Below are 21924 nucleotides of genomic sequence, written 5' to 3'. Positions count from 1 at the left end.
GCATGCTAATTCGCTTCAGTCATGTCCAACTCTGTGTGACCCTATGAACCATAGCCCGCCAGGTTCCTCTGTCCATGGGATTCTCCAGGCAAGAACACTGGCGTGGGTTGCCATTCCCTTCTTCAGGGGATCTTCCCGACCCAGGGATCGAACCCAGGTCCCCTGCATTGGCAAGTGGATTCTTAAGCACTGAACCACCAGGGAAGCCCCCCAACCTGAATGTGAATCCAGGCTCTGCCTTTTCCTAGCTTGGAGTGATCTGAGCCTCGATGTCTTCATCTGTAAAATGGGGATGATGATCCTACCCCTTGTAGGGTTAAATAAAAGAATGTACATCACTCAACAGGCTCTCAGTGTGTGGGAGCTACGACTGTTACCACCGCTGCCATCGCTGTCACCACGGCTGTGGTCCTGCCCGCAGTGCGCCGCTGCCACTCCCGTCATCAGGGCGGTCAGCTCCACCTGCGGCTGTGTCCACCTCCAGGCCCCCTGCCACCAAGCTGCGGCTGTCACTGCTACTGCCATTGTTAGTCAGAGAAAGTGTCATCCGGTTTATCCCAGGAAGGGCCAGGGAGGAGCAGAGCATCGGACTATGACCAGATTTGAAGATTCCAGACTAGCTTTAAAGGTTCTGAGAGTCATCCGCGTTCTAGGACATGTATGAGCAGAGGATGACTCTCCCTTCCCCAAAGCTCCCTGTTCCCTCTAAACTCTTATAAATCACAGACTGATTTGTCCCTGTAAGAAATGAGACTCAGAGGTGCTATGTATTTGACACAGAACCAGTATTTGAAAACAAATGCATTTTAAACAATTAAAAAAAAAGAAACTTAGAATATCTGCTGGAGGAGGTTCTAATCAAAGGCAGGTGACCAGAAGTTGGGAACCAAAATCAGGCCAAGTATATACCACATGAAAAACTATGTACCAAAGTGAAACAACTGGATTTCTAAGCATATATTTATAAGCTTGAGGCTTCAGTCAAACGGTACAGTTTTCAGTAGCTGGTAAGCAGGAAAAGGAAAGGTATAGCATAAAAAGAGGAAATTCTTGGGAACATGGGAACTGAGTGGATGTAAAATGAAGATTATCATTAACATTTTGCTTCTTAATAAGGAAGCATGAAATCATTTAGCTTGAGCTCTATACAGGAAGTAGAAACACGCATGTGTTGGACATTGGTAAGATTAATCTGAGACTCTGCCCATAGTTTTAGGAAACTGGTGAAGTAAAGAAGAATTAGCAGAAGATCTGGAAGATGAATTTGGAAGGGAAGGTAGAGGTGGCTGAACAGTAGGGAGGAGCGCTGAGGTGAATGTTTGGGTCAATTATGTTAATACGTGACCTGTCCTGAGCTGTCTACTTGCCCAGATGGAGTGTCTCCGTGGACCAGAGCCTCTTTACTTCACAGACAGACAGGGAGACCAAAGGCACCTTCTGTTTCCAAGATTCTTCTCAGAACCCACTAAATGTAGGCAACAAGCTTTATCTTTTAAAATATTCAGGCAGAATGATCAGGACAGGAATCAAGAAGGCTTTAAATATCTTTTGATAAGGAAATTTGGAAAAATCAGGACAACTATGCCACATGGAAGGCTACCTACCGAGGTGAAACAATTGGATTTATAAGCATATTGCAATCTAAAGGAGTTTCCGCATTTGCCAGCAAATTAGAGGGTGTGCTTAATCTTCTGTTTTTTAAAAATAGCTTTATTGAGGTATAATTTGCATACCATAAAGTTCACCCATTGTTAAGAATATAATTCGTTGACTTTTACTAATTACATAGAATTCTGCAACTATCACTGCTCAGATTTTTTTGAAACTAGATATCTTGTTGGAAAATATTTTATTTTTTAATACTGAGATAAATGTGGAAATACCTTGCATTTAATATTTTATGTCAAATTTAAGCTGATATTACTGAGAAAAGCAGAGAATGAAGGCCATTTTATAGCAGTTTGAAGCTAAGACCAATAATTTTAAACTTCTTCTATTTTATATGTTGTAGTCTTATTCTTTCTTTGGAAAATAATCTAAACAAACTAACATTAACTAGAAGGCACTTTAAATTTTAAAGCATTTACTAAAATATAAATGATGAATAATAACTGATGAAATAATTAGTGAAAAATTTTTCTTTCAATTTTTCTAGAAGGGGAAAAATGCCAGTATCATATATATTGTTAAAAAGTACAACGAATAATTTCTTTTTAGCACTGTCAGAAATTTAGAAACCAGCTAGCTAAATAGTATTTACTAAATGTGTATTGTGTATTGATTTCTAAGATGCTGCAGGAGGATGTACAATAGGGAAAAGTCTTAACTCTCTGGGCTAGTGGTAAGAAATGCCCCCACTTTTTTTTTTCATTGAGGTCCACTAACTTGAAAAAAAATAAGAGAATTCTAGAAACTCTTGCTTTCTATTTTTAGTAAAATAAAAGCTCGATTTGTCTGCTTTTAATATTAAAAAGAATTAAATAATTCTTTAATAAGCATCACAAAATATCAAAGGAATGCTCGGAACCTCTCTAGTATAATCAGCAGAAGGAGAGAAGCCAGGGGACAGGGGTGGGGGTGGTGGAGATGATGTGGCAAGAAAGGAAGAGAGAGAGATACAGAAAAAGAGAAAACCAAAAAGAATCCACGGAAAGGGAGCAGGGAAGGCAGAGGAAGGACATACACAGAAACACACGCAGACCCACACATCCTGAGAGGGAGAAGTCTCATAAGAGGGAATGAGAGAGAAAGATGTTCCAGAGTAAAGCCACCCTTTCATGGCCCTTGCTTGGTTCTTGCTCTTAAAGGAGCTGAAAGGCATGGTGTATTTCTGCAACCACAGGTGTAACTGAGAATAGGACTTTGGGAACTTGTCCTTTGAGTGAGATGAAACCCAGCTCGGGGTCAGACAGGGCCTCTTTACCAAAGGCCCCAGTCTAGCTCTGAGAGTTTCCAACCTAGCTTAGGAGATGGAACGACTAATAAAACAGAAAGAGGTTTGCAGTGATCAGAGCCAAGATGTCTTTCTAGGGCAGGGCAGGTGGACACAGCCAAGACAGAATTGAGAAGGAGGGAGCCACGTGGGGAATAATAGCTGGGAAGTTACATGGATTTTCAGTGCTCTTTCTTTTCTCATCACTTACTGCTCATGTAAAAAAAAAAAAAAAAAAGGAGTGTATGACGAAGAAAAAGATTCTAATCTGAACTAATCAAATTCACATTTTGTTTCTGAGTGAATACTTTTTAAAGCTCTTTCTAGTTTTGGTCATTAGCGTGCAGATTCATTGTGACCAAACTGAAACCAGATTTAAGTTAATTCTGCTCATATCTTTAGTGACAAAGTGAGCCCCGATTTCTGGTAGGGGCTGGATCCCCACCTTGGGTGTGAGTGACCTTGGGTAACTTCCAAACCCTTATTGGGTCTCGGTGTATTTTTTAAGCTGTAAACTGAAAGGATTTAACTAGAAGATTTTCTGAGATTTCATCCAACAGAATTACATTGTTTTCAATTGAAATTAAGCAAGGAAAAAAAAAATCCTGAAAAATATAAGCCAGAAGAGAAGTATTTTGATTAAAATACCTTTAGGAATGTGTTATAAATTAAGGATGAAACAACTTGAAAAATCATCAGATTTAACCTACATACAAAATCTCTTATCCTCTAACACTAAGCCAGCCACTTGCCACTAAACCTGTGTGAAATAACGATATGATCAGCAGTAAAAGTGTACTGCCTTGATTTAAATGCAATTTGTTGTTAATCAGATCAACCTTAAAGTCATCGTAGGCAGACTCAACTTTCTAAGAATTTGACTTTTTAAAAGTCAAAAGTATGGCATATAGTTCTAAAGATTTTCATGAACAAGGAAATAAATGGAGAAATGCAATAACTAAGCATCTCAAAAGAAGAGTGAGGTCCCTTCCTCTCTCATTTTCACTGGCAATCACTCTGATTTTGAGTGTTTCTGCTTACAAATAAATGGGGCAAGGCTGTGGGTGGTGGGGTGCATGAGTGTAGGAGGGCACACTGCTGTCTATTAGCGGAATCAACTCTTTCCTTTGACAAAGACAACAACCAAATCTTTGGATGGTTTATTTGATCTGCGTGAAAGAGTGGCAGTGGGATTTCTGGCACTTGAATAAGCGGAAACAATATTTTTGGCTAGAGAGACTTCTGAGTTCTCTCAGGGAGCCTTCTAGAAGGCCATCTGGACCAAACAGTATTTCTTTTGTAAAGCCCTGCATTTGGAAACACAAATGAAAGGTGTGTGAGCCACAATCAGATACCTATGAAAATAACTTGCTTTCAATACTGGGGAGGGGGTATTATTCTTTGGATTTTTCTAGATCAAAAGACTTACATGAGGGAAAAAAAACCTCTTTCTTTTTTCTTTCTTTATTAAGATATAAGTTCCCATTTATACTCCTGTAGAGAATTTGCTCATTAATGTAAACATATTAATCTGAATTACTGCTTTCTCCGGAGTGAAGTTAGAATGTTTCAGTCATATGTGTCGTTTATAGTCATTATGTCAGCTAGTGACCTTGTTTTTGACCTTTATAATTACTAAAGGAACCTAGATTTTAAAGGTAGAGACTTTTCCTTCCTTGGTTTTTAGCCAGCTTGCAAATGAACAAAAAATACTGAAAAATTTAAACAAAATCCTTCCAAAAACCAAAGCATTTAAAGATTTCATATGAATAAAACAGACTGCTTAGAACACTGAAAATGTAGAAAGTCATATTGGCAGCCAGACACTGCAGAAATATGAATATTCTAGCAAAGTACCTTTAAAAATCAATCTCACCTAATACATGTTGCTATTCTTAATATCTTCTGCTATTCTTTCATATTTTTCTGTAAGAGTCTCTATTTGGAAAGAAATGGTAAATTCTTAAATTAGAATTTCCTGGCGTTATCAATCATTTTAAAAAAGCAATCGACTATTTCCTTTAGCTGTCATTTTTGCCCAAGAAGTGATGAAATTAACACTGTGTTTAGAATATAGACATGAAAAAATATACACTATCATACATATATGAATGTATATTTAGTACAAATATGTATGTTGTATGTGTTTATATATAAATTAAGGTTTCTATTAATATTAACTAATTTGTTGAGATGGTTTCAATTATCCAATTTTCATACTATACATAATTCTTAGTTGATAACAAAAGAACTGCTAAAATCATATCTTAAAATAAACAATACTAAATTCAGTTCTAAATGGAGAATTTTCAAATATTGAAATCATTATTATGAAAATGACATCAAAATGATGTAAACTTTTAAGAAAATACAAATTTAAGACAAATCACATGAGAGTGACTTATCCTGGCTAAAATATTTCACCAAATAATTTGAGGCTAACATAATTAATGACATGCTGATTGTATCTCAAAATGTATTTTTCTAGAAGGACAGAAGAAAGACTCAAGTTTGATTAATAGTGTGGATATATACCTCAGAACTGATGTCAGCTGAAGCAGAAATATTTTAGCTTATAGGAATTAAAACAGGAGCATAGAGTATGTGGAATGTTTAAATTACTTCCAACAGATTTTAATGAGTCCCTAATATTAATCTTCAGTCCTAATTCTTATGCTGGGAGCTGTTACTATGCCAGACAAATTTTGTTAGCTTGAAAATATCTTTAGTTTCCTTAAACAAAGCAGTTATAAGTATCATTACCTGCCCTACAGTGACAGATTATATGAGCAGATTATTATTTATTATTTCAAAATTATTTTTAATGTAAAGTATTTTTTATCCAACACTAGGATGAAGGGTATCAAACTTTATTTCCTTAGAACTTTCAATTAATATAAAATTAAAAAATTTCCCATGATACTAAAGACTAAACCCCAATAATTTATCTACTTTGGATCTAAGTATTCTCATGAATTTTGTTATTTGGAGGGGACAGGAAAAAAAGGTAGAACTTTAATTTCTTAATACTAATATTATTATTACTACTATAGAAAATACAAATGACTCAGCACTAACGGTGAACTTTAGCTATACCTTTCGTCTTAGGGCAAAATATAGTTTAAGATAGGAGCAGGAAGTCGAGAAAAGCAATGATACATAATTTTGCCTTCTTGGGTCATTTCTACTTGAAAGCATTACTTGAATGAAATTTTCATCAAAGGGTGAAAAAAAACATCTTTTAGAAATTTTAAGTATCTCCCTAGGACACAAACCATCAGCTTCCCATTCGCTGAGAGAGTCACCTGTGCTTTGGACAAAATATCCGAGGGTTTATGTTTTCATCAGTGAGTCACATTTGAAATAAAACAGATTAGATGTTTGTTGGAAGCAGTAGTTTATACAACTGAGCGACCTATTTATATTAAATCTTTACAAACAGAACCTACATTATTTAAACCCCAAGACCCCTCAAGACCCAGAGTCACCTACCTGGCAGACCCAATTTTTGTGACCAGTCAATTTATAGGCAAAGCGAAAGAAACATGCGAACTGGATAAAATAACCATATGTCCCCACTGGAAGCCCCATTACTTGAATCATTTAAACCTTGCTGGACAAAGCACCAGGAGAATTTGCTGTAGGAAACAAACCTACACGAATGAGGCAGGGAAGAAATGACCTAATAGTAAATCTCCCTTCTGCTCTCATTTCTATGGTTCTGTGTTAAGAAAGGCTGTGCTACCACAATGTTGTGAAAGCTTATGCCTCAACAAGAGGGCATTTCTTATTTAAAAACAAAAACGAAAAAACCCCCAACAGTTCATAATTTAACATGTAGGTTGCCATCATCAAGGCAAGGACACTTTAGGGCAATTTTCCCTGGGAACAGCACTTTCACGATACAATGGAAAAGTGTTGCTTTTCCCCTCATTCAAGAACTTAAATGCCAGTAAAAGAATGTGTCTCTAGTTTGAATTTTGTTTGCTGGCTACTGAAACTTAGGGAAGCCTCTCCCATACCGCTAGCTGCTTACAATGCCAGTGGCATCCTTTGATTTTATTCAATGTGAAACCCAGTGTAGACAGTAAAGGGAGGCATTGTTGGCCCAGACTGGAAGTCTACTTGGTCTGCGTTTTGACGGTGCCCATCCTGCCTCAGTTTATGTCAGGAGGAAGTACTCATCAGGCGCATATCCTTAGCTGGAATAAGGTACACACTGAGGTAAAGAACATTTAGCAGTGTGTGCACAGGCAAGCAGGCAGGAGAGGGGAGTGGATGGAGTTATTTTGCATACATAAATGTAAAAGCACAGGGCTCTTCTCTCCAGATAAATATATTTATTCATGGAGGAACTGAATTGGGGGGTCAAGATATAGAAAAAATATTGTTATGAACTGCAATTTTTTAATGGTTATTACTGATACCAAACGAAAGGTTGCTATTTATCCTGAAATTGGTATAAGTCCTGATTTGGATGTTTCTAGTGTCACATTTTCTGCCTTTTGATTTTAAGTGCAAGTTTGTGCATAAAGGAGCCTGAAAGTATGTGAGGGCAAGCATGCGTGCATGGTTGGGACTGAAGGCAGGTAATGAGAGGGAGGGAGTGACCCATTTAATATTGTTACCTAGTTTTGAAAATCTTGGGATTTTTAGGTGTTTTTACTCCAATGAAAAGTACAAGCCACACGTTTCACATTGATGTCACCGGGTCACCACTGAAAACCAATTTTGTTCTTTTTTTTTTTGGTGGGGGGCGTACTGTTTAACATTTAGAAACTTTATAATGTTTCAACACTCTTTCTCCCCTGAGTAGTTTTCCATGCTAGGCATCAAAACTTCACTCTTTATGTAAGTAACAAAGCCAAGTTTAGATATAACCTCTAGGACAGATTTATAAAGGCAACTTTCCTCCCATCCCCTTAAAAAGAGGCAAACGGTATTATTGCAAATAACCTTTAAGATAATTAACTGACAATGCTGCAACTAGCATAAAATCTTCCTTCGGGCGACACCTCATTTAAGTGTTACTGGCACAAAGTGGAGACAGATTGTGCATCACCACTGCAATATTTACACAGCAGAAACCCACAGAGCAGGAAACGCGAGGCTCAATGATGCACTAAATTAGGAACAACCGTACTCCAGTGTTAATTTGCTTTCCATTCGATCCAAATCTCAGGTCCAGAAATTGGTACTAACACACAGACAACCTCCCACTCTTAAATGACTAAACCGGAGGAGATTTTTGTACTCCCCCCTCCAAATTAAAATAACTTGAAATTTATTTCTTCTCTCCCCAAGAATCATTTGATCAAACTGTGTTTATTTCATTACAACTTGCTCTCATTTTGATCTAAAATTATTTTCATATGAATGCCACATTGGGGTCTGTAGAGTAAAACTAAACAGACTTCTATTTTCTCAAAGGCTGCCAGTATAGTTTATGAAAAGAATAAAATGGGAAACTTGAGAGCCAGTGAGTGAAATATTTAGGAACGAGCAACAAATTTACCTTAAATGAATTTCTCACTGATGAATGATGTCCCCGTCTAAGCCCACACAAATCCTCCTCCCCCAAATAGGAGTTTTTTTAGAACCACGCAAACAATATTTTTTCATTATTCTCCACAGTATTTTAAACATGAGTTTCACCCACCGTTTCGGGGCATTTTAACACGTTTACCTTTCCTAATTGCTGATGCTCTTTAAAGGCAGCAATCAGTTCTTCAGCCCACTTAATTTTTTCAGCAGAAGGAGAAAACTGCTCCTGGACCACCGCGATTTGGTTCGGGTGTATCACCTGCTTACCTATGAGAAGATTAATAACACCGGAAACACAAAACAACAAACAGATGTTCAAACAAAATGTCTCAACCACGCCAAGCTCCTGAATGCCTGCCTTACAGAGTGTATGTAAAATAACTCATTCTGTTCAGAACTTTTTAAAAAGAAAATGACCTCCATCAGGCAGGCCTTTCCAGAACACCACAGAAGAACAAATGCAACAATGGCAGCAATTGTGTTCTGGATGCTACAGAAATGTCACCTTAGTGCAGATAATCTCTCATTTTTAGTTACAGGTGGATTGACCAGGCAGCCCACTGACTGACTGCTTTGGCTGGAACTTTAGAGGATAATGTCTGCAAATTAGAACAATTATTTTGAATTAAAGTAGAAAAAAATTACACGTTAATTCTTTCCAATTCTGTAAGTTGTCTTTGGCTTTTTCTGTACCATTATTCCACCTTCCATGATTTCTTTTAAAAGCAGTCTGTCGGTTTTCATAGAGCTTACAGAAGCAGGTGTTATAACTACATTAATATCAAATGGTGTCTTACAATAATACATTTAATTTTCGTTCTTTCAGATGAATATGGTGCATCCTGTCTAACCACTAATAGAAAATTGGATTTCAATTAAAAAAATTTATCCAGTATAGTAAAAAAGAAAGCAGAGTTGAACACTGAGGTCTCTAGATTACCACATTTTAAAATGTTTAAATAAAAAATTACAAAATGTTTTTCTAACAACAAAAAAAAGCCCCAGATTTTCCCATTCTGCTTATGGAATGAAGATTGGATATTTCTCCCTTATACAGATTATTAGACACTGCAGAAGAAATCTTATTTCTACAGAGACAGCTTTAAAAAAGCTTTAAGAATCTTAAATAAAAATATTACACAAGAGTCACAGGATTATATGAAATCATGCATTCATTAAAAAAAACAATTTAGCAATCAGGGAAGAATGAAATCTAATCAGGTCATTAATAAAGTACAACATAATTTAATGTTGTAATAATGATGAGATTATGTTTTATTATATGATAAAATTATAGACACATTTGGTTCTTTAAAAATGAATGCATGCTTAATGATAATTTACTCTGCCAAGTATATTTGCTGGCATATCAATTTGCTTTGCTTTTGAAATAGCTGTTTTAAGTACAAATTATATCCTTGATGTTTTATAAAAGTCCATTCCTGTTACTGTCATTATTCTGTCGAATAGGAAAAAGAACAATGTTTCTAAGAAAAAAATTTTTTAGCATTTCATGAAAAAGAGTTTAAGTGAATAAATATAACAATATCTTGTCTTCAGAGTGGCTTAATTAAAACATCCTCACATTGTTGTTTCATTCTTATCTGAGAGCATACTAATAATAACATTAAAATCCTATATAAATAAAGATGCTTTAAATTATTTGAGGGATAATTTCTGGGAACAAATAACATCAGTGATGACAAATGAGAGTTTTTTCAATATCAGATACTGAAATTATATTTAAGTAATCTAACAGTTGTTACAATGTGATCAATAAAGGATGTCAGTCTGGTCATCATTGTGTACTAATTGTTAGTCCTGAATTTTATAATTTATGTACACAATTTACACTGATGGGTAAAAAGCCAGATTTCATGGGAACTTCTTGGTACAGATACCATAAATTGAGAAGCAAAACATAAACTATTTACAATGCTGTGAAACTAATGGAGGCTTTCAAGTAGCCATATTTTGGTAATGAGGCTAATTTTAAGATATGTGTTAAGTTTTAGAAATTTATGAACCTCCATATGTGAAGTTATCTTTCATTGATCTTATATATCCCAACAACTGAACGGCAGACTTTTATGCCATGTGGGAGTGAAGCAAATATTTTATACAGAAGAGTTGTTATTGACAAGTTACTGAGAGGGTGCAAAATTGGAAGACATTAAAATTTATGACCATGAAATCCTTTTTACAGTACCACTTGATATATCGTGCTTTAAATCAATATCTGTCAAGTCTTTTAGGTAACTGTATGATGGTGTCATTTTTGTCTTCTACAAAAGACTGCAAAAAAGAAGAAAACCCATAGTGCTTCATATTTATAATCTTTCTTCTCAGCATGTAGTACTGGAATAACTGTGATGCCTAAGTCGGCTGTTAAAGCTTTATTCCAAGATTTATTTTTGGTTTCTTTTTATAAAAATAATTCCTAAAGTTAATAGTCATTTATATAGCTAATGCATTGACTTAAAATCAATCTACATGGATCGTAGCCCTGTGAAACAATGATTACAGAAGAGAAACTGTGACCTGCTGTCTGAGGCATGGTTAAGTGTCACAAAAGTACAATTCATTAAAAAAAAATCTAATTTTTTAAAGCCTGGAAAATTCTTATAGTATAGATCCTTATCAGTGTTATAGACAACACAATACTTCATTGAATTTTAAAACTTTCAGGCTTTTGCTTCAAATAGGGTATGCAGCTCTCTTTTCCTGCCCTCCCTCCTTCCTTCCCCTTTTCTTCCTTCTTTCCTTTTCTCCCTTTTTGTGCAAAGCTCAAAGTATGGCAATTACATGACAAATAATTAGGACAAACAGATCATGAGTGGTGTAAAATGCTCATTAAAGCATTTGTTGTTTAAAAATACTACCAATAATCTCCTATCTTATTATCAAACCAATCACCTTTTATTGGTGAATAGAAATAATGTTGGGACAAGAAAGACCTTTCTTTCTAAAAATTGCAAGATGGCTCTGAAGTTCAGCTTCCTACTTTCCTGACTTGTTCCCCTGAATATATAGTGGGCACTGTACCCTCCCCTGCCGCCCCCTCCCTTCCACTTCCATTTTTTTGTGTGTGATTTAATACTCCCTGTTGTTGAGAAACAATGGTGCCAAGTCTGTAAGCGCCTCACACTGAGTTGGGCACAATCTAGAAATTTAAATCTGATTTGAAATAACTTGTCTGCTTCGATCGAATTAGGGACCAGTTTAATTCAGTTCTGTCTCTTGGACAAACTCACAAAGTCTCTTACAAGTTCTGGAGCAAACACTTACCCTGGAGGAAGCAGAGGACACCCAGGTTATCCTGAGTGATGATCAGAGAGGCCCCATCAATTCAGTGCTTTCTTTTTTTTTTTTTTATTGTATTAGTGCCCATTTCAGAGCAACATCTGGCTGCTTGGCAGCCAATGCCACATAGTTTAGACCAACACATCAGGGTGTATTAGATAGATTTCATGGAGTCTTTCTCCAACTTTTCCATTTGGGTCACATCCTAACAGGTCATTGGAAAGAGGCAGGTGTCACAGGTACAGAGACAGGGACGCTTTCCTTCTGGGTCTCTTTCCTTCTGGGTCACTACTAAATGTAGGGGCGATTCATTTGTTAATAGTTCAGATGAATGAGAAAATAGTTCTCTATAACAGACATCTTATTCATTTAGCAGATTTGGGGGAATCACATTTTTAACTCTTTGTGTTAAAAGCACCAACACATAATATTTGTTTTATTTAGACTGAAAGATCTCTGGTCAGGCACCTTGCCTATATTATGCACTCTCTCAAATGCAAAATGTTGGCATTACTCCTACTGCCACAGTTAAAGCAAATAATGATGCTCTTTTAAATAAAAAGGCCCCCTGAAACCCTAAAAAAATAAATAAAAACACAAATACAAAGGTCAGGGCTTTATTTAATTCTATAACACTGCTTCTTCAGTCTTTCCATTTTACTTTGGGTTAAATTATCATCCATTAAGGTATCTTTTATATTGAAGATCATTTTATGAAATGTTTCAGTCACCTTTATGCAAACACATTTCAAAAATATTTACAAAAAGAATAGCATGGATGCTTGTCATTTTTATTTTTTGGGGTGTATTTCTGATCACAATATTCTTAGAACTTGCAGCAGAAGAACAAATAATAAAATAGATGATGGTGCTTTTTACCCACAGTTTTGTGTGTGTGTGTGTGTGTGTGTGTGCAACTGCAGACATGTTTGTGTATAGAATCCTATTGTGGTTTTTCAAAAAAGATTCTTGTTGCAAAAATACAATTTTCGGTTGCTCCTTGGGCTCCTGGGTATGAGTGACTGGGCACACCAATCAACAGATATCTATCTGTCTGTGCTCCAGGACTGGATTTCAAGGACCCGCTGATCTTAATGCCAGCCAACGCCCATAGGTGTCACCCGGTACGCAGACACTCATGGGGTGGTGGGAGGGAAAGGAGGGACTTGAAGTGGCAGAAAAATAAAAAGCTGTATGAATTAAAAAAACAAAGAAGATATCACTAAATGTTTTTCAGAAATAAATTAATATTTTGGATATTTGAGTACATTTTTTTTTTCCTACCCATCAACTCAAATTCTTAAGGCAGTTCACTCGGAAACACTGCTATAATGGCCTTGTTCTTCCCCTCACATCAGCAAAAACTGCAGAAGAATTATTATTAAGAGAACAGAAAAAACTTGTAGGTATTATCAGGAGAAACTAAAACGAGTGTTTTGTTTTTTGACTTGCAGAGCCAAAGACAGATATGACACTTTGGCAGGTTCTTGTTCTGGATAACTTTTTCATGTTTCATATGGTGGGATAAGTATGAGTCACCCGGCTACATTAAATACACCCAGTTTCTGGTTACATTTCTATTTTTCTGGAAAGTTTGCATAATCTAGATACTGCTTTCTAGGGTATTATCGAGAATCATACCCGTAAATCCCATTGCAGCTCCTTCTCTCGACTGCCTGAGGAGCCCCTCTTCATCCCGGAAGTCGATGTACACCAGATCTATGGCCTGTAGACCGAAGGCCTTAGCTACAACAATAATCTTTTGTCGAGCGTAGAGGATATCTTGGGTTTCCTTACTACTTGTTGCACCTGAAGTGTTGACAGAGAAAGCAGATGTTAACTTTGGAAACTGGACCTAGATATATAATATTACAAACACTCAAGTGTGTAAAGACTTCTGTGTCTACCTGGGTATTTCACCCTAGCGAAAGGATGGTGCAAATAAAAAAGAAGAGAGGGTTCTGCGTAGGCAGAGTTAACTCTCACTTGTGTCTCTTAATCACGCAAGGCATCTTTTCGAGTAATTACTTGCACATGTATTAAGAGAAGGCCCCTCCCCTATCTCACCAGCTAGACACAAATGACTCAATAGGCCACAAAGGACTCCAGGTGTATTCTTTTCCTTCTTGCCATTGCTCAGAAAGTGTCACTCCAGAGTCAGCACTCACTATACAAGGTGGCCAAATAGCTATGCGTGGAAATAGTTAAGTCCCTTCGCTGAGCACGGAATTCGGGTGCTGTGGCTGCAATGCTGTGTCACAACCAAGGTTCTGAGCCAAATACGGCAGCTTTGAGGTGTGGATGGGGAGCTGGGGGAAACGAAAGGACACTGGTTTTGAGAGAGGCAGAAAGTGTCCACTGAGCTGTTGTATACACAAAAGTTTCCTGGAAAGAGTGGTATTAAAATAAGTTCCTTTCTCTCCCTCCCAGGAAGAGGGGGCGAAGTGTCACTGTTTATATTTGGACCATGACACTGCCTAGGGAACGCTCCAGTTTTCAGGTCACTGGGACTGGGGTTTTGATAACGCTTTGTGGCCGAGGCCCCTTTTCTAGACACATTCACAGGCTCTAGTGATACATCTGCCCAGACCAAAGACACAGTGCCCAGGGCAGGAGGAAGACCAGTGAAAACCAGCATACTATCTCAATGAGTATTTCATAACAAAGGGGCTCAGAAATATACTTTAGGGTGGATTTGAGATCTACGTTAAACATTTACATACTGCATTCAGTGTAGAAAACGACTCATTAAAGCAATGTGAAATTGCCTTAAATTCGTGTTACAAGTCTAGACAGCCCTCAGACTAATGGGAAAACAGCATGTTTAAACAACAGAAAAGTTGTTCACATAACGTACTTATTATGAACAACGTAGACGTCATATAGACCTGAACATGTCTGAGGCTACGACAAGCTTTTTATTAGTTATTTTATAAACGAATGGAAGTGTTGATGTAGGGTTCTGGAAGCAAGACAGCTATGAGGTGCCCTAAATTATCAGCAAGTGTTGCCCATGGTCATGGTTGGCAAATCGATATTGCCATGGAAATGCCCATTCTTGGAGGGGCAAAGAAAAAATATATACACACAGAAACAGCGAGAATGAGAGGAGAAACATGTCTTTGACACCTATGCTGGCTCGAAAGTCTTCTCCTCCAAAAACTACAGCATCTAGAAAAAGACCCACTCGAGGCCCGTTCTTTACTGCTTCCTCACACACTGCCTGTAAAAAAACAGAACAGAACCACACACACGCACGTTAGAGAGAAGCAGCATGGTATATTTCAGTAACAGAAAGATGCAACTCCTAACACCGTTTGGCAGAAAGCTGTCCCGAAAATGCAGCCCCAATTCACCCCTTTCAAAAGTACTTAATATTGTCCCATGTAAGTTATGTTGCACATATTTGCTTTGCTTAAGGGACTACATTAATATAGTTGTAAATATGTTACTAATATTGATATAATGTTCACATTTTAGTTCATCCAATCTTTAGAGAAACTTCCAAGTTCACTCATTTTGATGGTACTAGAAGTTACTTCTGTTCTTCCAAAAATTTGTTTCTGCTTTAGGAGACCCTCCAACAATAAACATAAAGCCGCAGGAGAAAAGGAAAGAATTTAAAAATCAAACTAATTGGATTATTTGCTTTGGGATCAAGATTTCTCAGTAAATGGTCTCAGGATTAAAAACAAACAATACAGAACTCTACAACTCCAGAAGAGAAAATAAAAACGCAGTAAGTCATGCAAGATATATTAATAAGCAACTTGGACATTTCTTGGTGAAAATAAAGATGAACAGCGGTCATCTTAGACACGACTGTGACTCTGGAAAGGTGGAGAGTCAGCATGCTAATATATGTGGGTGGGGAAGACATGAGGAAGGGTGAGAGCACTGCTGATCAATTTCAGGGGCTGAGAGCGCTTCTATTATGAATAAAATGGCAAATCAGTGCTTCAGCTGAAATCACTGTATGAGTCTAGTTGCATCTAGGGAATCTGCATCGATTATATCCTCAGAATTCTAGGGAAGGCTGGGGGAATTTGTGGTTGCTGGTGTAAACGTGCTGATGCAGCTCCCCAAGCGTCTGCACTCTGCCCCTCCTGCACGGGCCAGCAGGTCTCAAAGTTTCCTCTCCGAGCACTGGTTCACATATTACCTCCCCCGTACAGCTGGACTTTCTCTTTTTGTTTTTAGATATTTCTCCTCTCCTGCCCTCTGAGAAGGGGTGCTACAGTGATGTTTACAGGTCAGATGGAACGTGAATAACAACTTAGATGGCCACTGATCAACAGGAAAAAGAAACAAGCTGGCTATGAATTTGTTAAGGCACATAGTTCAATGCGATCATACAACAGTGAAAAAACTTGGCTCAGCTAATCTTCTTGTATGTACATTAGGAAGTATTTTACGTTTTAATGTGGCAAGTTGAAATAACATAGAACAAATTAGTGTGTACACTAACTCAAAAACAGTAATCTTGGCTATTAGACATTATAGTTAATGTTGCTACAAACAGGCCTGAAAATTTCCCAGTAGATGGCAATTGTCACAAAAGGATAATTGAGTTAATTCATAAGGGTGACATATGTTCATGTACACTTATTCTATAAATGAAATAATTCACAGCAAAAATTTACAGTGATTAATTAAAATTAATGCCAGGAATATGTAAATATTTCATTTAAATACTTAGGACTAGGAAGTTTTTTCTTGCTACTTAGCCAGTTTCTTGTTTTCTAAGATGCTCACAACCTGGTTTTTGGTTGTTACAGATAACACATGGTGCTCAAGGTTTACTGTGCTTTATAAATCTTTCTAGAAAAATATTTTAAGCAGATGCCAAGACTGAAAACCAAAGTTCTTTTCAGGTAATAAATAAAATTCTGACTTATTAGCCATATTATGGATTTCTTACCTTAAAACTGAGCAAACCCATTGCAGTTTCCACAAAAGGGATTAAATTCATAGGTTGTTCAAGTTTTCGGTCTTTTAAGTAGAATGAAAATTTGTCGGAAAGCTAAAATTAAAAAGTGTCATAAGTGACTAGTGGGGAAAAATGTACAATCATTGAGCTCTAGAGTAGAAGTGGTATTTAAGTCTTTGACCTGAGGAAGTAATACATAAAAGAATTAAAAAAAAGAAAAGAACAGAGGAAAACAAAGTTTCCAAAAATGAAATAGTAAAACCCCAAACAGTATCTTTTTTTTTTTTTTTTTCCTGAAGGAGCAATTTGAGGCCTAGGAGTTAGAGGTGGAAGGAGAGATTCTTGAGTTTAAATACTTTCCTTGAGAACATATTTACTTAAGACCTCTCGCCTCCATTCCGTTCCGTGCAAGTGGCAGGCCCCTAAAACAATGAAGGCTCGCTCTACCTGCCATTCTGGTTTCGTTTCCGACCCAGAAGGACATCAGTGTGACTGTTCAGCAGCCTTCTACGTGGAATCCATATTATTCATTATAGCGACATTACCCTTTGTTCCGAGGTTTTTCTCCATAATTTTTTAGCTTACCTAGGAAGACCTTAAAAAGGAAGTTTAATTCTTTGAAGACCAAAGCTCGCCAATTTTTTCCATGAGACCAGTTCACAGCTAGCTCTGTGCTGTCAGTGGGGTAGCCCAAATTCCAAAATCTATCATCTGGAAACATACAAAAGCTCTCACACAGATCTCCCCCCACCCCTTTCAAAGGGGGAAAAAAAAAAAACCCCACCACACTCTAAATTGTAAATCTATTATGTCCATCTAGATCTAATAAGATGTAGGGAGATAAAAACACACACATACACACACACACACACAGGTATGATAAAGATATTTTTGTAAATAAAGATAAAAACATATATATCCATTTTAAATTTAAGGAATATTCAGCCATTAATGGATATCAAAGGAAAAGGGAATTTTAATCATCTCTCCATTCAGTCTCAGTTGGGTAAATCATATCTAAGAGATTTGCATAAATATAAACCATCAAAGACTTTTCATCTTCAAAGGGGGTTTCAAGACCCTATAAGCTTTGTACTGTAATCATGGCAGGTCACCGCCCTGCAGGAACAGGGCTGCTATGGCAACATAAAAAAACTAATGCTTAAGGCTTAGCATAATATTCTGACTAATAGAAAGGAAACTCATTTTAAAAGCTGGCAGCCTATTTACCAGAAGCAGGATTAGAGGTGTTATTTCCCCTTTTAGCTGCCCCCTCCTTGCCTATGCAGCGTCCCTCCCCCCAACAACCACCAAAAAAAATCTAATCACTGGGATCTTTAAAAAGCTTTTGAGCAATTTGCAGTAACTTTACAATTAGGCTAAAATAAATCACAGCTTTCAGTAATGAAGAATTATTCCCAGTTGCACCCACTGCCCCTCCCTTCCTCGACACCATCATCATCACCTCCTTAGCAACTTTACAAGGGAAGGAATAACTCAACCAAAATAGCAAGGAGGAAGCGAAGGCTACAATTTCAGGGGACAAACATATAGTATTCCACGAGAATGGAAAGAAAACATAATTTATGTCACACTGAAGCTAGAAAATGGGTGATAAAATATTAGTGGTATTACCTGTGCAGCCAAAAAAAAGACTTTTTTTTCTTGTTAAAAAAAACAAAACCTTGAAACATCACTTGTCCCATTCTTGGTGATAATAATTATAACTACAAAACCTGTAAAAAACTGGGTAAATCTTTTACAACCCCTTCCCTGGTTCCTAGTGAGAAAAATCTCTAATGCCTTTTGTTTTTAAGCCAGGAGGGGCATTTAAAAATTAAATATTCTAGCCCATCCTCCTCCTCCTCCTCCTCTCCTTTCTTAAAAAATTGCATTAAGTACTAACACAAAAGGTAACTAGTGGAGAAGTTTCAATTAATTTTTTCAAAAGGAGACGATTAAATGTTTCCGGCCTGGTAAAGTGTTCATTTCAGCGAGGTGGAGGGGACTGGGGGGGTTGTGTTGGGGGGAGGGAAAGAAGGGGGAAGATCACAAAGAGATTGGGGAGGAGATGAAGTAGCCGGGCTCAGCAATTCTTTCAATTCCAGTGCACACCCAATAGTGTGCTGGAAGAATGCACCCCGTTCGGGATTTGTGGGAGAATTGTCCCGCCACAAAGGAGGCAGAGTCACGCTTGTTATAGTCCAATAAGCCGTGCCAGTCAAACAAGAACCCACACTAGCGACAAAAGGCCAGTAAGAGATTCTCACACAAAAGAAAACAAGGAAGCCCATCTTTCAGTTGTGCATCAGGCTCTGGGTTTTATGCTTCACATAAATACAAACGGAGAGCAAAAAATAAACAGCCCCAAAGACTTCTGTTAACTAGAAATCCTATTTAGATTTCGGTACTTTCCTCACAAGCCAGGGATTTAAAACAGCGCACAGAGGCTGTGGCCGAAGGCCGGGGTGAGCCCTCCCCTCTCAAATGAGGGGTAATAACGGTGATAAATAGGCATTAACTCAGAATCCAAAAGGGAACAGTGACTTCAGATTCCATTTCAATCAACCTAGGACACGTCCGGATCAGTCGGACCTGGAGGATGTGAACCTTCTCTCACCAGCACCTCCCAGCTGCTGGGGGGTGACCTGGCCCAGGAGAACTCTAGTTTGGAAAGTAAACGGGGGCCCTTGAACGCAGGTCTTCAAGAAGACGCCGCGATGAACTGTCCAACAGAAAAATAATGGCAGCTGCATATGTCATTCTGAACTTTGCAGTAGCTCCATTAAAAGAGAAGGATGAAACAGGTGAGTTTCATTTTAATAAGAGGTTTATTCAACCCAGGATGTCTGAAATATTATCAGTTCAACATGTCATCGACATTAAAAATTACTGAGATGATTTACATTCTCTTTTTTGCAGGTGGTGGGTGTGTGGGGAGGGTGCTGTGAGGTCTTCGAAGTCCCGGGTGTGTTTTACACTTACAGCACATCTCAGTCTGGACTGGCCACACTTCAAGTGCTTCCACCCACGTGTGGCAGGCAGCCACGGCACTGGAAAGCACAAAGCCGACACAGCTACGAGGGCGGAAAAGGTGAGCAGTGTCTGGGTGTCACGTCTAGGACTCAGTTGTAGCCACCACCTTAGAGGTCACCTCGGACGTGGCATCAAACCACTCTCCACACGCCTTTATCACGCCTCCAGCACCTGGTGCCGTGGGCCCCCCACCCCTGACTGGCACAATGGAACCGCCCTATATTCAGCAGAGATCTGTAGCATCACAGTGACCCCTAAATAAAATCTAGCCCCACCCAACCCCCCAACCCGGGTCCTGCTTTAACAATGAAAACAATCATAGTCTAATTAAGCCCATTTCAAAGTTTTCTTAAGTAATTTGACATGCCAGGGTTTTATTGGCTGAAAAGTCTGTCATGAAACAAACACACCTGTCAGCAATTTAAAAAGGATGAACTAGGGAACTGTTCAGGAAATAATATCTGTGCTAATTAAAACCACTAGTTAAGAGCTTCCTGTCTCTTCCTCCAGTTGCCCTAAGGAGTGACCTTTTCCTCTCCTCCTTTAGGTTCATTTTTTTTCCTTTGCAGTTTATGTGCTTTCGCCATCCGCGATGACTTCAAATCAACCTGCCTAAGAGCCATGCACATCTCTACTCTTCCAGGTGGAGGGGTAGGGCCTAGCTGTCTCTAGTCCCGGGTAAGCTGGTTTCCAGGGTTGCTCTAGAGGAAGCTGTTCTGTCTAAACCACATATCTGTGCCGGCAGCAGAAGCATCATTTCAAGTGTAGATCGTTTTCTGTTGAACACTTAGGGCAAAGCCAGGTTCTCCTTTTATACAGGATATGGTCTTTTTGGTTCCTTTTTCTCGGTTCCATTTTCCTCTGCTCTGTGTGTGCATTTTCAAAACCTGAAGCATCCAAACCCTTCCTTTCTTGCTACTCCTTCTTAGCCGCTCCCCAGTCTTTAATTAAAGCAAAGTGTATGAGCTACTCACCCACTGGATTTCTTCAGGACCTTCGACCTTCGGGAGCATGAGGCTGGAAGGAAGGACCCGAGACTGCAGGATGGCCTCCAGGTCTTCTTCGGCCAGACCGCTGGACACCGAGTTGATCCTCACACACTTTTCAGTTGGGCCCAGGTCAAAGTCTTCAAGAGTTTTTACTATTCTCAATCTAGCTTCATCCTACAAGTGTAGATAAAATGTATCTCCTTAGCTTATGTGCCATTGAGGGGAAACACAATCAAACCATCATGAAATTCTTATGTGGGTTGAGAGTCTGAGCACCATTACAGTGCCTACTATAGCCACCAAGTAAATGATGTTTGAAATGATGGGCAAGTGATTGATTTCCAGACTTTATTCAAGTTGACTAGAGCAGAAATGAGAGCCACTGTAATGCATGCTGGTAAAACTCTAAATATTTAATAGTGGTCTCATCTTGCTCATTAGGGCTTCCCCAGTGGCTCAGCGGTACAGAAACTGCCTGCAAAACAGAAGACGCAGGAGACGTAGGTTCGATCTCTAGGTCAAGAAGATCCCCTGGAGGCGGGCATGGCAACCTACTCTAGTATTCTTGCTGGGGAAATCCCATGAACAGAGGAGCCTGGCGAGCTATGGTCCATGGGGTCTCGAAGAGTTGGAAGTGACTGAGCATGTACGCAGGCACTTGCTCATTAGCATTACTTTTCCATTGGAAAGATAAAATAATTACTGGGTCACATTTATTGAGCACTTACTAAGCACTAGGCATGGTACTAAGTGCTCTACCTGCATTTTCTTATTTAATAAATACAAGAAACTAGATAACTTATGGACTAATGGTAGTCTTGACTGCCAGCATATTCACATTAGGGAAAAAATAAGGTTTTGTTTTTCTCTATCTATAGGCTTCATGCTTTTTATTCACTTAAAAATTATTTTGCAACTGTGTTGAATCTTGACATTCAATTAAGAAGGCACTCACAGGAAAATGACACTCCCCGCTACAAAAAAGCTCCAACTTCTTCACATGGAAGGCAATAATATCACCAAGAGGAAATCCCTTCATGAAGCGGTAGACAAATACATATTTTTTTCCCTTTGATTTGACAGGCTTTGCTCCACAGTTAAGTAAAGCTGAAAGGTTGAAGATCTGCTTCAGTATTTGAATTGTCCCCAGAAAAACAGTACAAAATTAAACATGTTATTTACTGACTTTT

General features: G+C 38.3%; 1 protein-coding gene across 21 annotated transcripts in view; it reads right to left on the bottom strand.

The window, feature by feature from the left end:
- CLYBL (citramalyl-CoA lyase) overlaps nucleotides 1-21924 on the bottom strand; it is a 257987-nt gene that overhangs the window by 40863 nt on the left and 195200 nt on the right. For 13 of the 21 annotated variants that reach the window (XR_015138435.1, XR_015138434.1, XM_086330434.1 and 10 more), the window contains 5 exons: nucleotides 20720-20908; nucleotides 16701-16802; nucleotides 14909-15002; nucleotides 13421-13588; nucleotides 8619-8743 (listed from right to left, as the gene is read on the bottom strand). Coding sequence is in view for 19 of the 21 variants with exons in the window: in XM_086330434.1 (XP_086186560.1) it covers nucleotides 8619-8743; nucleotides 13421-13588; nucleotides 14909-15002; nucleotides 16701-16802; nucleotides 20720-20908 (678 nt within the window). In the remaining 2 variants the exon portion in view is untranslated. Of the gene's footprint in view, nucleotides 1-8618; nucleotides 8744-12380; nucleotides 12970-13420; nucleotides 13589-14908; nucleotides 15003-16700; nucleotides 16803-17294; nucleotides 17400-20719; nucleotides 20909-21689; nucleotides 21842-21924 lie in introns of those variants that run through there. The other 8 variants (XM_086330443.1, XM_086330441.1, XM_086330442.1 and 5 more) reach the window with 4 other exon arrangements.

The sequence above is a fragment of the Bos grunniens genome, chromosome 12 (assembly GCF_055505025.1).
Source record: "Bos grunniens cultivar Pamir isolate PY7600 chromosome 12, Bosgru_T2T1.0, whole genome shotgun sequence".
NCBI classification, from domain to species: Eukaryota; Metazoa; Chordata; class Mammalia; order Artiodactyla; family Bovidae; genus Bos; species Bos grunniens.
Note: the sequence above shows the minus strand (reverse complement) of the source record. Positions and strands in the feature narration are given on the sequence as shown.